The sequence below is a fragment of the Chiroxiphia lanceolata genome, chromosome 24, assembly GCF_009829145.1.
Source record: "Chiroxiphia lanceolata isolate bChiLan1 chromosome 24, bChiLan1.pri, whole genome shotgun sequence".
NCBI classification, from domain to species: Eukaryota; Metazoa; Chordata; class Aves; order Passeriformes; family Pipridae; genus Chiroxiphia; species Chiroxiphia lanceolata.
This window is the reverse complement of record NC_045660.1, coordinates 4,824,261-4,839,336: the sequence shown is the minus strand read 5'-3', so window position 1 is coordinate 4,839,336 and position 15,076 is coordinate 4,824,261. Positions and strand designations below refer to the sequence as shown.

Genomic DNA, 15,076 nt, shown 5'->3' with positions numbered 1-15,076 from the left:
GATATCACAAATATATATATATATTTATGTGGTTGTGGCGGGGCGATATCCCCACACGCGGCCTAAGGGCGGGCGGGCGGGCGGGAAGGAGCGGCCGCGCTTCTCCGCTCGCTCACCACACCCCCCCCCCCCCGGCGCTCCCCCCCCCCGATCCCTCCCTGCCCCTAAGGCGCCGGTACCGGGCGCGACACCGACTCACCCGGCGGGCGGAGAGGTGGCGGCGGCGGCGGGCGGCCCTTTATAGCCGCCGCGGCGGCGCGTGTGGGCCGCGGAGCCGCGGAGAGGAGGCGGCCCGGGCCCGGCGGGCAGAGCCCCGTGTCCGTCCCCGCCGCCGCCGCAGCGCCCCCAGAGGGCGGGAGGACCCGCCCGGCCCTGAGGGGGCGCCGCCATTTTGGGGTCGCCACGGGGCGACTCCACCCCCCCCCCCCGTTTGTGACTTTCCTAATAACTCTTCCAAATAATTAATCAATCGATCGTAAGCCGGCGTGATTTTCCGCCGTTTGTAATGAGCTGGCTGTTGCGGCGACTCAAAGGGGATACGTCATGATGGTCTGCTGAAAAGTAAAAAAATTAAGAAGGTCGGCAACCTACGCGGCCGCAGTTTGAATTAGTTTTGGGGACCGCTACACTCTAGAGAGGCTAAATCAATAGAAAACTGTCTAAGTGAAAGTACTCCAAGTCTAATCTTCAACCAAAGATGGATAATGAATGCTGTAACAATAAGATCTGAAAATACACTCTAGGAAGCTAAATCAATCAAAGGTTGTTTAAGTAAAAGTTTAAGTTGTCTTTAACTGAAGATTGATGTTGGTGTTTCATAGCAATAAAATACAAAACTATTCCAAAGGTTGTTTAAATAAAAGAAGTCTAAGTTATCTTTAACTAAAGATTAATGTTGATGCCTTGTAAGGATTAAATAACTGACTGTCAAGGAGGGGCTTGAGGTGTTAAAAGCGTATAAAAGCTCACAAAATCCTTGTTTCAGTGGGGTGTTTATGGAGGAGCCATCCTGACACTACTCTGCCCATGTATTAAAGGAATGCTGCTGGCCTAACAGTATCATGCTGCTGAGTTTAATTTCTTTGAATCACAACACAGGGAAAATCGGTGAAAAAAAACCTGCTGAAAATTACCAAAACCAACCTCGATGTGCGTCAATAAACAAAGCCTGGGGGAGGGATGTATTGCTGAAACTGGACGCAAGGGATGAAGGATTTATAGGCTACAAGGACGTTTTTGCAGAAGCCAGAGATAAAGAAGAAACTAACAAAGATAATTTCAGTGATGGTGCTGAAACCCTCTCTGTCTGGGAAAAAGATAATAAAAAGGCTGAAAATGTGGACTTAATAACATAAGAAGCGAGAGAATCAATAACCAGTAGAAGATAGAATACTGATTAACAAAGAGAATTATGCAATTTATAGCCAATGAACATTAATTTGTTTGCCAAAATGTATCAATAGTGAAAAGTTTTGAAAGTGCATGTTTGGGGAGCGACCCCACACTCACCCAGTGCTGTGAATAAAGTAGTGTCTACTTTCTAATACTAAAAATAGTGTTAGAGTTTGATTTATCCTGACGTTTTCAGTAACATCCTCAGGGACACGGTGGCCCACAGCGCCCCAGGGATGCTCAGCCACGGCCCTGGTACAGCTTCCTTGTGTGCCCCAGGGCAAGCAGGGCAAACATTTCTCTAGGGACAAGGCTGTTCACAAGACCATGTAGTGACAGGACAAGGGGAATGGGTTTAAATTGAAAGAGGGTAGGCTTGAATTAGAAATCAGGAAAAAATTCTTCCTCTGGGATCGTTTCTCTCGCTGCTCTGAGCTCTGGTTTTGGAGGTGTAGTGGTGGTGGGATGAGGAGCGGCCGTGGCTGGAGCTGTCCCCACAACCTCCTTGTCTTCAGGGCATAATTTTTCCTCAAATAAGTGTGAGTTCCTGTGGCAGCCCTGGCTCTGCGCCAGCTCACATCATGGGCTGCCCTGGAGAGGGACCAAGGGTCCTCCATGTCTCCCTGTGGTAGTGAGCTGTCAGTCCCTCTTCCCAGGGTGAGGGCTGAACAACTTCGAATGCAGAAGAAAGCCTCTGGAACAAGAGAGGGGATTCACCCCCCTCCGCTGTCCCATGGCTTCACACTCACGAGATTCAGCTCCGGGGAGACCCGTAATTATCTATTTCCAGCATCTTCAGCGGAGCGTGAGGACACGGCAGCGCAGGATTCAGTGATTCATCAGTGACCTTCAGGCTCCATGGACGTCCTGTTCAGGGGGAAGTAAGGTAGTCTACAAAGGCTGGTAGCTGGGCATTGTGACTTTTAAATTCTGCATTAAATTACCTTTAATTTGCTTTAAAAGTCGGATATGATGTTATCATAAAAATGGGATATGATACCTATCCCTTCATTACAGTGGAAAAATGGAGTGTAGCAGAATAAAAGGTAACACTGGCAAAGTAAATTGTAATACTTAGCACTATTTTCAGTCTGGATTGTTTTCTAAAGACACAAGTCATCCTCCTCCCAAGATCATCATCCTCACGACAACTGATGGTGCTGGGAGGCTGTGCTGGTGGGATCATGCCTGGGGCCTGTCACTGTTTTGTGCTCGGTTCTCCAGGTTCTCCTCCGCTTGGAAACCACGGACTGAGACAGGAGTCTTGCTGTGGAAGGGTTCAGCTCCTGCTTTGACAGCTAAAGTCAAAACACAGCAGATCTCGAAGAACATGTTTCCACATAAAATGCCCTTTGGCTGCAGCAGCCGCTGTGGCTACGCTGCGAATGGCTTTGATTTGAAACATATTTAGTGACATTTGTGCTCCCTCCCAGGGGACTCCCTGCAGACAACCACAGTCCTGTGTCCTCCTCAATCCTTTTCGCTCCCAAAATGAACTGATGGGCTGGGGGTGCCCTCTGCCCCCAAGGGCCCAAAACTGCCCCAGGGACCCCACTGCTCTTGGTGCCCTCAACAAGTGCAGCTGCTCCTGGTGACCAGCGATACCTGAGATCCTTCCAGTTCACTGTCACAGGACCTTCAGCAGTGCCTGGAGCAAAGGTGACATCTGTTAATGTCTTCATCCTGCCAATCTGTCCCCGATGGTGCTGGTGGGAGACTCATCAATCACCCAGAGGGCTCTCAAGCCGCTCTACCACTGTGTGTCTGAGCAGTGCCTCAGTCGTTGAGGGTCATCATAAAAGATGGCCCATTTTTCAGCACAGATGGCAAGTTTTCAACCACATGCTGCCCCTGGTTTAGGATTTCTCCTCCTCAGCTTTGGAATTTTACCAGCAGATGGCAGGCCGGGATTGCACCAGGAGCAGAAAGGAGAGAGAACACCCAGGGCAGGCAAGAGCAGGACGGAGATAAGCAATATTTTTCATGCAGGCGAATTTGGGAGAGCAGGACTCCATCCTAGAGCACCTGCTGCGCAGCAAATCTCCCACAGCCTGGGAGTGGCCTTGTCCCCTCCAAGCAGCAGGGAAGGCTGGTTCATCAGGACACTGTTTTTGTTCCAGCCTCGCCGGGGTCAGAGCCGGTGCCGTGTTTAACTGAGCAACCCCAGCCCACGCCTTCCCACAGACCTTTTCATCGTGTTTTCTTTTGCCTGAAGAACAAGGATGAAGAGAGTGCTCGGAGAGTTCGGGGATTTCCCCTGCAGGGTAGATCAAAAGTTGCCAGGATGTGTTAGAAGAGTCGTTTAGGCTCGAGAAAACCCTGGGAAAAAAAATTAAGCTCCAGTCCCGAGCTACTGCTCTAATCACCATGTTGCTGTGGGGAGAAAACCCCACGGGCCTGAACCGATGCCCTCCCACCCGCTCCGGCTCCCGTTTGATCCGCAGAGATCAGGAAGTGTTTTTTTTCCACTGTCTCTGTTTTGTTTTACCACTCTAGCCCGCGGGGCCGGTTTGTGTTCCTGCCTCCCACGGAGGGTAATTTGGTTCCTCTCTCTGGCCGAGGCCACACCAGAGCGCTGAGCTCCCACCGTCGGGTCAGGGCAGCCCAGGCACCAGCGGGACTACCCGTCATCAATAGCCCCATTATTGCTCTTGAAGTTGCTCCCCACTTCCAGACGGATGCTGCATTACTCCACCACAGCTGCAGTTGCTCCCTTCCAGCAATTCCCCACACAGCACTTAAGGAAGGGATTTATGGGCGGTTTTGAAAGGCATTTTGGAGTGAGAAAGAGTTATGGGAAAGGAAGCTGAATTCCCACCATTCCCCAGAAAATTCTCCCAGCATCTTTCACGAGAAGGATCATTTACTGGTCCTTTCCTCAGAACAGAGACAAGCTCTCAGCTGTGGCTCTTTGTTTAGTCCAAAGCGTTTCCCGATGGCGAGATGCCACAGGGGTTATGCTGGCCCTGCCTGCAAAGGGTCAGGAGACCAAGGCAAGCCCTCGGCGTCTGTCTGCAAGGATCTGCTGGACCCCATCTGTTCCCTGACATTTTTGCAGACCCTTGCAGCTAAATGAAATGATTTATTCTCAAGTGACGGATTATTGCCAATCCGAGGTCAAGCCTTGCTGACTACCCGGCTGATTTTGACTCACATAGTGGCTTGCAAAGTAAAAAGTCTTGGGACCAGAGTCACCAAGAGCTATAAAACCACCAGAGGGGATGTCACCTTACCTTTTTTTTTTGAAGCTTTTCAGGAACAAAAACTCACCTGCTGCAAAACTAGTCACCAGTGACCTTTATAGGTCCCTTCCAACCCAAACCACTCCATGATTCAAGGAGGTTGGATGAGCAGAACAGATTCACATCAACACTACATTTGACAGCCAGGACAGGGGTTTGAAAGACTTTATTTGACACCTTTGCTGATGTCACAACTTGTGAATCTAAGAGCACTGCACAGTGTAAAGTGAGGCCAGGCTACTCGCCGTGAGCTCTAACGTGCCAACCAGCCACAGGAACAGCTGGGGTCTGCAAGGATCCCCCTCCTCTGACTTTATCAAAAGAGAATACGTCGTTCCTGGCTGATTCTGGCACTTCAGGACAAGGGTGAGGGGAAGTAGCGGAGGCATTTCTGTGTGTTAAGTGCGATGACTTTCATCAAAACAACTGGGAGGGACTCACTTTCAAAACAATAGCAGATACATACGTTGACATGCACATGGCAGATGCAATCTGCAGGGAGGAAAACACCAGCTCATCCACACAGCCCAACCAGCTGTGGTGTTTGACCTGAGGCATGGGAAGAGCCTCTCCCATTCAAGAGAGATCTTCTCCCTGCTTTTTACCTTTCTTTGCACTGACCTTTCCACGTTTTTCTCCTTCAGTGCCACAGTGCTGCAGAGGTGGGCTAGGGGTGGGCATGCAACTGGGTCCAGGCTATTCTGCACATGTATCCCAGCAATCAAGGCAGGGAGTGGGAGCCATTCAGGTGAGGGGGAGCACTGGGAGACCCTGCCCTGCCTCCATGAGACGTGGCGCAGAAGGGTGGCTTGAAAACTTCAAGTTTCTGTTCTTTGTGCCCAAAGAAGAGAGGAGGGGAGGACAGCCAGAGGAGCAGAGGCATATCTGCTGCATCAGTTGTCTAGGGGCACACTAGGGGCACACAGGGTAAGGCGGAAAAAGCTCAGACTCAGTACAGGTGCAGACCCAGAGCTCTCCGAGGTCTGCAGTGACATCTCAGTGGGTTTTGGTCCCAGCCCAGGAAGAGGAATGAGTGAGACCCAAACATGGTGCTGGAGGAAGAAAACAGAGACATTGTAGGAGGAGAGGATGAGGGATGCTGGGCTAAGGGACAATGAGGGAGGCACTTCAAATGCAGGCTGCTCTGACCCATTCCCCGCTGTGCAGTCTGGTTTCAGCAGGGGGTGGAGGTTTCAGCAGGGGGTGGAGGTTTCAGCAGGGGGTGGAGGTTTCAGCAGGGGGTGGAGGAGAGACGGCTCCAGCAGGGAGACTGGCAGAGGGAAAAGGCATTTTCTTCTCACTTTGGCCGTCAGAGCCTTCCCCTCTGTGACAGACGTCCCTTTGAAATCCTCTGTCTCGCCTCTTCACACCTCAATGAGGAGCAAGGGCTGCACCCAGGCGGCCTGGCCAGCTGCTCCAGCACAGTTTGTGCAGGGACCCAGCACAGGCCCTGCAGACATGACTGGGATTTTCAGCGGGGCTGTGGGAACGAGCTCTGTTAAGCTGTTGCCTCACTCCACCTTAAGGGCACATAAGTGGGAAGAGCTGGTAATGCAGTGAGGAAAGCACAGGGATTAGCAGGCAGCCAGTTCGCTTTGGGAGCTGGAGGGGGTTCTATCCTGCCTTGTGGGTGCCAGAAGTGCTGGGCAGGGGTGAGCTGTGTCTGTCCCACCACACCAAAATTAGGTCCTGCAGCTGGGGGACACATCGCAGGGAATCAGCACGAGCAAGTCTATCTGGCAGCTCCGAGTTCCCAGGCAAATAAGACATTATTTCAAGGCTGGCTGTTTTCCAAAGGAGAGCAACGCTGGGCTCTGCAGAGGGGTTTGCTGGAGGAGGAATGGGCTTAGGATGTGTGTGTGCCCCCTCCCTCGTGGCTGGAAGGGTCTGGAGTACAGCCGCGTGCAGACAAGTGCATCGAATTGGATGTGATTTACGTCTGCAGGCGTCACGAGGGAGAGGACGTGTGATGGTGAGGCGAGGAAGGCGGTGCGAGGAGGGAGGGAAGAGCAGAGAGAATTTTCTCTATGGATCCTTGGCTTCTGTAAAGCAGGAAAGATGCCTTTTCAGCCGAGTTTGTTCTTAGGCCTGCGGGCAATGAGTGCTGAAGAATTCCTGTCTCCGAAGGAGAAGGGAGGGTCAGAAAGCCCCGATTTCAGTCGCCCAGGAGCGGCAGATCCTGGATGTCCCAACCCTGATCCCTGGTCCCTGAGCAGCAGCGCCCAAGACAGGGGGTGCCGTGTAAGGTGGTGGAACGGGGATGCCGGCAGAGGCTGGGGAGAAGAGGAATGTTGCGATCTGGCTGCTCTTGGATGAGCCCTCTCTCAATACACCCGCTGGCGATGGCATCCTGGGTACGGCTGCTACGGCTGTGGACGAGCCCCCACCTCGAGCCCTCCGGCTGGAAGAGCCCATCCTGCTGGCCAGGAAGCTTCGGCGGGACGGCAGCATGTCCCCCGGGACACGGCGAAGCGGGGCTGGCCTCACAGCAGGGCTTGGGTAAGCCAGGGAAGATGCAGTCAAAACCACCGGAGCGGGAGCAGCCTCCCTCCTGGGGATCTGCACGGGGCCAGCGGTGCTGTGGAGGAAGGACCACGGCCACGTCTGGATGGGCAGCAGGGACGTGGCCACAGGCGAAGGCTCCATTTCTGCCACGTAATTATTCAGGTGGGAGAGGAGTCGCAGCCGGATGGGGTCGGTGGCGTTTTGGCCCTCGAGGACGCCCAAGTACCTGACAACTTCAGTGAGGCACTCGCGGAAGCCGATACTTCTGTAATCCACAGCCAGAGCTTGGGCATCCAAGAAGCCTGCAGGGAGAGGACACGGGTGACAGTAAGCCCGTGCAGAGCTCAGGAATGCGCTTTGATTTCAGTACCCTCTCTAATGCACTGTGTATTTCACTTGAGGCACTTTGCTGCCGTGTGATATTCCTGAAGCAGACAGCCAAGTGGGTGTCCCAAGGGACTGGACGTTTGCGTGCATGAGAATAGCATCTGCGGTTATCTCACAGGGATAAACCTGCCAGGGTCATGAAACCTCTTACCCCAGCATGTGAGACGAGTAAGAGGTTTCATTAACTGAGCTCAGGAAGGAAGAATTTTTTCCCATTGGATTCAATCGGTTATCACTGCTAGAGACATGACTGTGGGCTAGACAGGCTCTGGGTCCTTCTTTGCAAATGGACCATCCTTGGTCTTGCAGAACAGCGGGACACTGTGTCTCCTCCACACACAGTTTAGCACCACTTTCCTCTGCCTGGCTCCCAAACTTTAAACTTCCTTTAAACCAGTGTCTGGCTGAAGGACACAGGGCAGTGGCAGAACCAAAACCGCTGGGCCAAGAGAGCTCAAAACCACAGAAATCAACAGCTGACGGCTGATTTTTAGGCTTCTGCTCCCAACTTGCAGCTTCATGAGACGATAAGCAATAAAGCAGAGAAATGTCACAGCACAGTGAAGCACTGGACCACTGTGCTTGACGGGGTTTCTCGTGACAATACAGCCCTTTGTTGCAGTGCAGTCAAACTGAATATCTAAACAAATGTTCCAGACCAAGTTACAGCTCTGAACCAAAGCCTGGATGCCAGCAATGTCCCCAGCAAGCCAAAACTGGGTGGTAAGCAAGCCAGAGGCTTCTTTACTGGAGCTGTGATCTCCATCCTGTTAACTGGAACAGGACAGAGGGTCTGTACTGAGGTCTCAGTACAAATAAGACCTTTGTTGAATTTTGCACAGGGCTCCCTCTCTCTTCTTATAACAACCAAGAGACGCACAAAGAAAAAGAACAGAAAGGGAAAAAAAGCCTTGTTTATTTGCAGAGTCCTCATGCAGAATTCAGCCTCTGCAGGAAATGTATCCCAGGGAGGAGGTAAAGAGTTTAATATCCTTTTCCTGGAAAAAGGCTCCATTTCTGAGCAGGACTAAGCTCATCTCTGCCTGAACAACTTTTTAGCAGGGGGTGTGACAACACCACCACTGCTGTCCCTGTGGGTCTGAGGCACTCGCTGTCCCACACACCCCAGTCTCCCAAATGGATGCATGGGATGCTGACCTGCATGTCAAATAACAGGGCAGGGAAATGTCCATCTGCCCTCCCTCAGAAGATATTTCCCTTGGGAAGTAGGCAGGGCAGCATTTGTTTTGGTGCTGGCTGGTGTCAGCTTGCTGCTGCGGGTGATGGGGAATTTTTCTTCCAGGCTTCCACCTTCCCCTCACCCATATGCTTTTAAGAGCAGTTCTTACCTGTCCCTCCAGTGGCATGAAGCATTTTTAAGTGATCCACTGTCATCTGTAAAATTTCTGCCTTCTCCAGCTTGGAAGACCCCTGGATGTTTGGAGCAGAAAGAGAAAGCCATTCATCATTTTATGGTCTAGGGCTTTGTGCCTCTCAGGAGCCAGTGTTTGACCAATGATCTCCTCCTCAAAACCTGAAACCCAGGAGTTCTCAGATTGGTGTAGTGCATCCATCCAGACTCTGCTTTTCACATCAAGTGAGTACAAAAAAAGAGCTCCTTCCCAAGGTACCCCGATGCAGATTGAAAATCCCTATTTCTGTGCTTCTTCATATCTGCAAAACACTTTCTGGATTGAATTTATCCTCCCCAGGGCTGCTGAATATTTGCTAATAACGTTTTACCACCCCAGCTTCACCACCTACTTACTCCCTGAAGTGATGATGATAAGAAAGACATAGCGCTGCTCCAGACCTCCTCATTCTGAGGGTTCTGCCCCAAACACTGCTGAATGCAGCCTGCACAGGAGGAGATCAGGACACACACACACACACACACACACCTGCTTCTCGAAGGCGGTGGGAACCAGGCGCCGCAGTTCCGAGAGGCTGCTGTTGATACGGTCACGGCGCCGCTTCTCAATGATCTGCAGGAGATTTCCAAGTGGAGAGAAGAAACCACAGTCATTTACAGCCACAGCTCATGGGTCTAAAGCCCTCCAGGTTGAGAGAGGTGCTTTGAACGGGGCCATAGATGTAAATGTTCAGGGTGCAAAAGTTGAGCAAAGAAGCGTCAGCTGACTGGTGGGATAATCCCAGGTGAAATCGCTCTCCTCCAGTCCTATCCCCACCCTTTTCTGCCAGATTTGAGGCCAAACCTCTGCAATAAACTTGGCTGTGAGGAGAGTCCTGCAGGAGATGGAGGGGGGAATGGTGTAAAGGTGATTTTGCATGGTGTTCCCACAGGAAGGACGTGCCAACAGCCCCCCACTGCACAAAGGGTGATATCCCTGGCACAGAGCCGGGACCAGCCTGACCCCCTGCCAGGGACACAGTACAACCACCCTGGTCATTGTAAATGACACTCACCCCTCTCCTCTTCTTCCTGGCTTGTATCTGAGATGTTGTAGTGGGAGACACAGACCTGGAAACATGACTGGAAAGGAAGAAGAGGGAGTAATTTCTTGCACTAGCTGGAGAGAAACCTCCGTTGCACATATGCTTTACACACGTTCGCCATCTGTAGTTCCTCCTCACCCCCCCCCAAAAAATATCTTCTGTGGTTCCCATCTCATTTTTACCCACAACACAGAGCTCAGGAATTGGGGACGAGGAGCCAAACAGAGACTCAGATACCACTCTCCTTCCAGAGTGGTAGGTCTGAGTCTCCTTCCAGCCTGGGCAGATTTCTGCACCAAACTGTCCATTCACTCCCAGGCTCACCCCTCCTTCAATCTCAACCCATGTCAGCATCTCCACAGGGCTGGAAAAGCAGCGATCCAAGCTCTGGAGTCATGGCCTTTTTTTCCTCCATGTGTGAACCTCCCAGCTCTCGTGTCTGAGCCTGCCCTGTCTGCAGGGCTTTGCATCTCAGAGCCGCGATAGCACGAGCGCAGATCTGAGCTCCCACCCAGGGAGGGCTGGCTTCTCCTCAGGGTGAGGCCAGCGGCAGCACTGATGTGGTTTCTGAAGGCCTTCCCAGAGAGTCGCTTCCCAAACCACAATTTTTGGGGTGGGCTGCGATGTTCCGAATGCGCGGACACTCCTGAACCAGACAGAGAAGGGCCAGAACCTGGGTGGGGGGAACACCCGGCAGGAGGTGATGGAGCTGGGACCCTACCTGTTGCCTGACAGCCCCAGGGACCAGCTCTGCTGAAGGGAAGAGGGACAAGAGGGGGCACAGGCAAAGGAAAAGGCCCCACAAACCATCCTGTGCCTGGCAGGCCTGGTTGAGGCTAAAGACACCAAAGTCTGCACTAGACACGCACGGGGAGGCAAAGTTCAAGCCTTAGGTCCCCACAGAGGTGAAGTCTCCATAACGATGGATAACCAGGCGTGGGAAACTCCCTGGAGCAAGACCCCTTGGCTTGGGGTGGGAGGCCAGCTGGGCCACCTTCCGCCCTCCCCGAGCAGGGTTTCTCCCTCTGGAAAGTGGAAGTGGCTCAGGGCTGTTTCTGTGCCTTACAAAATGCAGTGCAGGGATGTGAGCACACATCCATCTGCAGCCCCGGCCAGCCCAGCGCGCCGGAGGGACCGGAGCCCGCGTCAGACACGCAAATCTGGGAAGGGCCACCTGGGTTCACCTCGTCAAATCAAGATGCTTCTCAGTTTGATGAAGCATTTTAATAGGAGTCCATTAATGACTTTCCTGCACAGACAGCGCTGTCTGCAGCAAGCCAAAAACTAGACCAAACTCAGCCCATTAAAAATACAGTTTGTTAGGCCCAAGCGAGGCGCTTTCAGAAGTGGTTTTACACAATCAGACGAAATAACACGTTCTTCTGCTGCCTGTTCCACTCATCTCCATACAGGTACCCTATTTGAATGTCTGCTGGGTGGGCTTTCTCTGGGCACAGGTGCTGGCTGGCTCCACAAGTACCAACATGTGTAGCCAGCGTACGCAGGCACACATATGATGAGCACGTATGATTGTGAAAACAGGCTGTGTGTGGACACTGGAGTGTTGTACGTGCAGGGGGTGGGTGCTGAATTTGCCTGGCAGCGCAGGAATGCGGAGTAGGCACTCAAGGAGGAACAGTGCATTTTGAAACTCTCTTTCCAGAGCGGTCTGGACACATTGCTCTTTGTGAGCCGCAGTTCCAGATGTGGATATCAAGACCCAGCTTACTGCAAAATTTATTTTAAAAATACGTTTGACTGATTTGAACCACATAAAAGATAGTGTAAGTATATTCTCTGGCGATCAAAATTTCTGCATTGCTCTTTTTCTTAACTTTATCACTTACAGCCCAATTCTGGCTATAAACCAAGCGGTATCTTGCACTTCTGCAGTGACCCCAGAGCCTAAACTTGCTCCATGCACTGATCCAAGCCTCACACCCGGCGTGACTCATCTCCACACTACAGGAAAACTGGTTTGCTCAAACCACTCGACCGGTGGGTAATGGGCTGGGAACCCCAGCCAGGCAGCCTGACTGCCTCCCTCTGTTCTAATCACTCCTCCTCACTCCCCACCTGGAAGTGTTTCATTTTCCTGGATCCACCAGCATCCTATGCAAGATGGCATTACTTGGGGTGTAACCTCATCAGGGCAGGAACAGCTCTTTTGGCCATATATTTGCGTGACATGAGGAACAACATACACATATACAAATACCACCAGATCACAGCCAGCCTGGTTCTACGACTGCCTTGAGAAGACAAACACACATTAGAAGCACCAGAAAGAGATTAAAAGTTCATCATTACTGTTCACTGAAATAAAATATTGTGACAATTCCAATATTTTATCCCTCAGGGTACTATAGACTCTGTGTGCTGCACTGATGTGAAGAAGTGGGATATATTTCATCTGCAGCAGGAAAGTAGATTAAATATTGATGCGCTTAGAAACTGCATAAGGGGTCAGGGAATTTCTGCAGGACATTTGTCGGATATGCCCGACTCTGCTGCGACCGTATCAGAAGCAGACTCATGAATTTAGTCCCCTGAGAACCTGAGCTTGGCACCAGGCAGGCGGCTTCTCCTCTCAGGGTGTCAGGCAGCAGGAGGGAATGAATTAATTGCTGGATGCAGAGAGAGAGGGACACGGGGCTACTGCAACAAGAGTTCAAAAGCAATTGATTTTTGGATGAGAACAAGTAACAGAGACTTTCCTTCATCCCTTGCACCGTCTGCACCCTCGGAGCCCGGGCACGTCCATGAAGGGCTGACAGCCTGGGAACCCGGGCTGCGAGCGGCGCTGGGGATGCCCTTTGCCAGCAGAGCTGCAGCCCAGGGGAGTGCAGCAAAACCTGCAGACACCGCCCGAGGAACCACACACGGGTCCTGTCCTCACTGTTCTCTCACCAGCAGCAAAGCCCCAGAGCTGAAACTGCAGCTCAGCAGCGATGGGATGGAGCCCGAGAACTGCGATACCGAGGGGCACAGGGGCAGCTCGGGCTCCCTCCTTACCACATCACAGCCCCAGCTGGTGCGTTACAAATGCATCAGCAGAGCAGAAGCGTTTCTCATGCAAAACCTCCTGGTTTCTCATGCAAAACCTTCTGGTTTCTTCCACATTCCCTGAGAGCCCTCGGATTGCAGGGACCGCAGGGGTACCTTTGCTCTGGGGGACTGGCAGGCACCTTTGCTCTGGGGGGCTGCCCCAGCTCGGGGTGCAGAGACCCGCCAGCACCTGGGCTCCCACTGCCCTTCTCCCACCTGGCAGAGGAAGGCCATCCTGCTGTCTTTAATGGGCATTTTCTTGAACGCGACCAGCTCCTAACACAGCTCTAACACTTGTATCACCACTTGGGTTTCCTTGCTGGGTCAGTCCCGCCGCCAGCACCAGCCCACGCCGGCACACGGGGGTTATCCTGCCGGCCCCACGCAGGGCCAGCCCGGCCCCGAGGGGTTCAGCGAGGTGCCGGGGGAGCCGGTGCCCTCCCGTGCCTGCCCCGGTGCGGCGGTGGCAGAGCCCGGTGCCCTCCCGTGCCTTGCCCCGGCAGGCGCCGAGTGCTGCCGCCCCGAGCGGCTCGGGGGGAGCTGCCGCCAGCGCCGTGCGCGGTGCCGGGACCCCAAAACCCGCGTGGGACGGAGCCTGCCCTCACCTGTACTCCTCCTCGCGGCCCACGTCGATGGTGCCGTCAGACTCGGTGTCGGACGAGCTCTCCTCGCAGAGCCGCTTCATCCTCGCGGGGGGAGAGGTCGGTGGGCTCGGCGAGGCTGCCCCACGCGTGGCCCCGGTGGCCGCCGCCGTCCTTCCCCTGCCGTGCTCGGGGCAGTGCTGTCCCTGCCCGGGCTCCGCTGCTCCGGCCCCGCACAGCTCCTCCCCTGCCCGCTTTGCCTCTCCCACCCCCGGCTCTCCTTCCCTGGCTCCCTCCCGGCACGTCCCCACCTCCCGGGTAATGGGTTAATGAGCCACCATCTCCCAGGAGTGACGGATTACGCGGCCGCGCCGGCGCTCCCCGGTTCCCAGGCCCCCCCCTCGCCCCCCCCCCCCCGCCTCCTCCCGCTCGCTGGTCGAAATCCCAAGTCTTCCTGTAAAAGGAACAGTCTGTGTGAACCGTCTCATGTCCCCCCCTCCTGCCCACGGCCCCCCTTCCACCCGCTGCACATTGGCCTCAGCCCCAGTTTAAAGGGACCAGTGACCTCACTGGCAACAGAAAACCGTGGGAAAGAGATGGGACTGATAAAGCCTTGAGTTGTTTCAGGGAAAAATCAACATCCAGCCCCACACGCACACACATGTCTGCCCGGCTCTGCGCGGCGCAGGCACTTTGGAGGTTTATGATTCAGATGGAAACCAGCTTATTCGAAACACGGTGCTGTTTGAGGACGCCGCTCAAAGGGCCCTCGACTGGGATTAATCAGTGGCCACGGCCGAGGGCCGGGGTGGCAGCAGTGGCACCGCACTCGGAGGCGTCAGGATGGGTTCGGCACCCCGGCACTGTGCCACGGTGGTCCCGCCAGGAGCTCGGCCCCCTGCCATGCTCCCACAGCCTTGGAAGCGTCTTCCAAGTGCCAGCTCATGGCGCTGCCAGGGCATTTGACACCTACCCTGTAAAACAAAGTGGCCAAAGCCCAGCTTTAAGGGTTTATGGCACTGGGATGAATTGCTGTTTTCTTGTCTCATTCCACAGTGCCGGAAACTCTGACCCGCAGCCCAGCATCTAGGGAGCATCTCCCTTTCCCAGCGCTTGCGGGAAGGAGGTAGGAGTCTGTTTTTCAGAGCCCTGCGCTGCTAAAATCCCCCAAGGCAGCAAAAACGTGTGCGTGTGGGAGAGAGAGAGAGAGAGAGCGTGGAGGAGGGAGAGCGCCGAAGTGGAGGTTCCCAGTACGGAAATAATGCCTTTTTATTTTGAAAAAAATAATCAGTGCTGAGATCTGGCAACACGTGGGTTTCCCAAAGCCTTTTGCAAAGACTGTGGCGGCGATAACAGCCCATCGCCGCTCCGGCCGGCCAAGCCACCCCACCGCCCGCCTCCCGTGGCCTCCTGGGGTGCTCCCTATCTGCCTCAGCCATCTCTGCCGGCTCACCCTCGCTGCAC

At 53.7% G+C, this 15,076-nt stretch overlaps 1 protein-coding gene across 1 annotated transcript; it reads right to left on the bottom strand.

Moving 5' to 3' along the window:
• Positions 1–4,783: 4,783 nt before the first annotated feature.
• HEYL (hes related family bHLH transcription factor with YRPW motif like) lies at positions 4,784–13,986 on the bottom strand. Its single transcript, XM_032710022.1, has 5 exons — positions 13,637–13,986; positions 9,954–10,020; positions 9,428–9,511; positions 8,876–8,957; positions 4,784–7,441 (listed from the first exon to the last, which is right to left on the bottom strand). Exons 1-5 carry the CDS (start codon positions 13,714–13,716, stop codon positions 6,774–6,776), a joined length of 981 nt encoding a protein of 326 aa, XP_032565913.1. The 5' UTR covers positions 13,717–13,986; the 3' UTR covers positions 4,784–6,773.
• Positions 13,987–15,076: the final 1,090 nt, after the last annotated feature.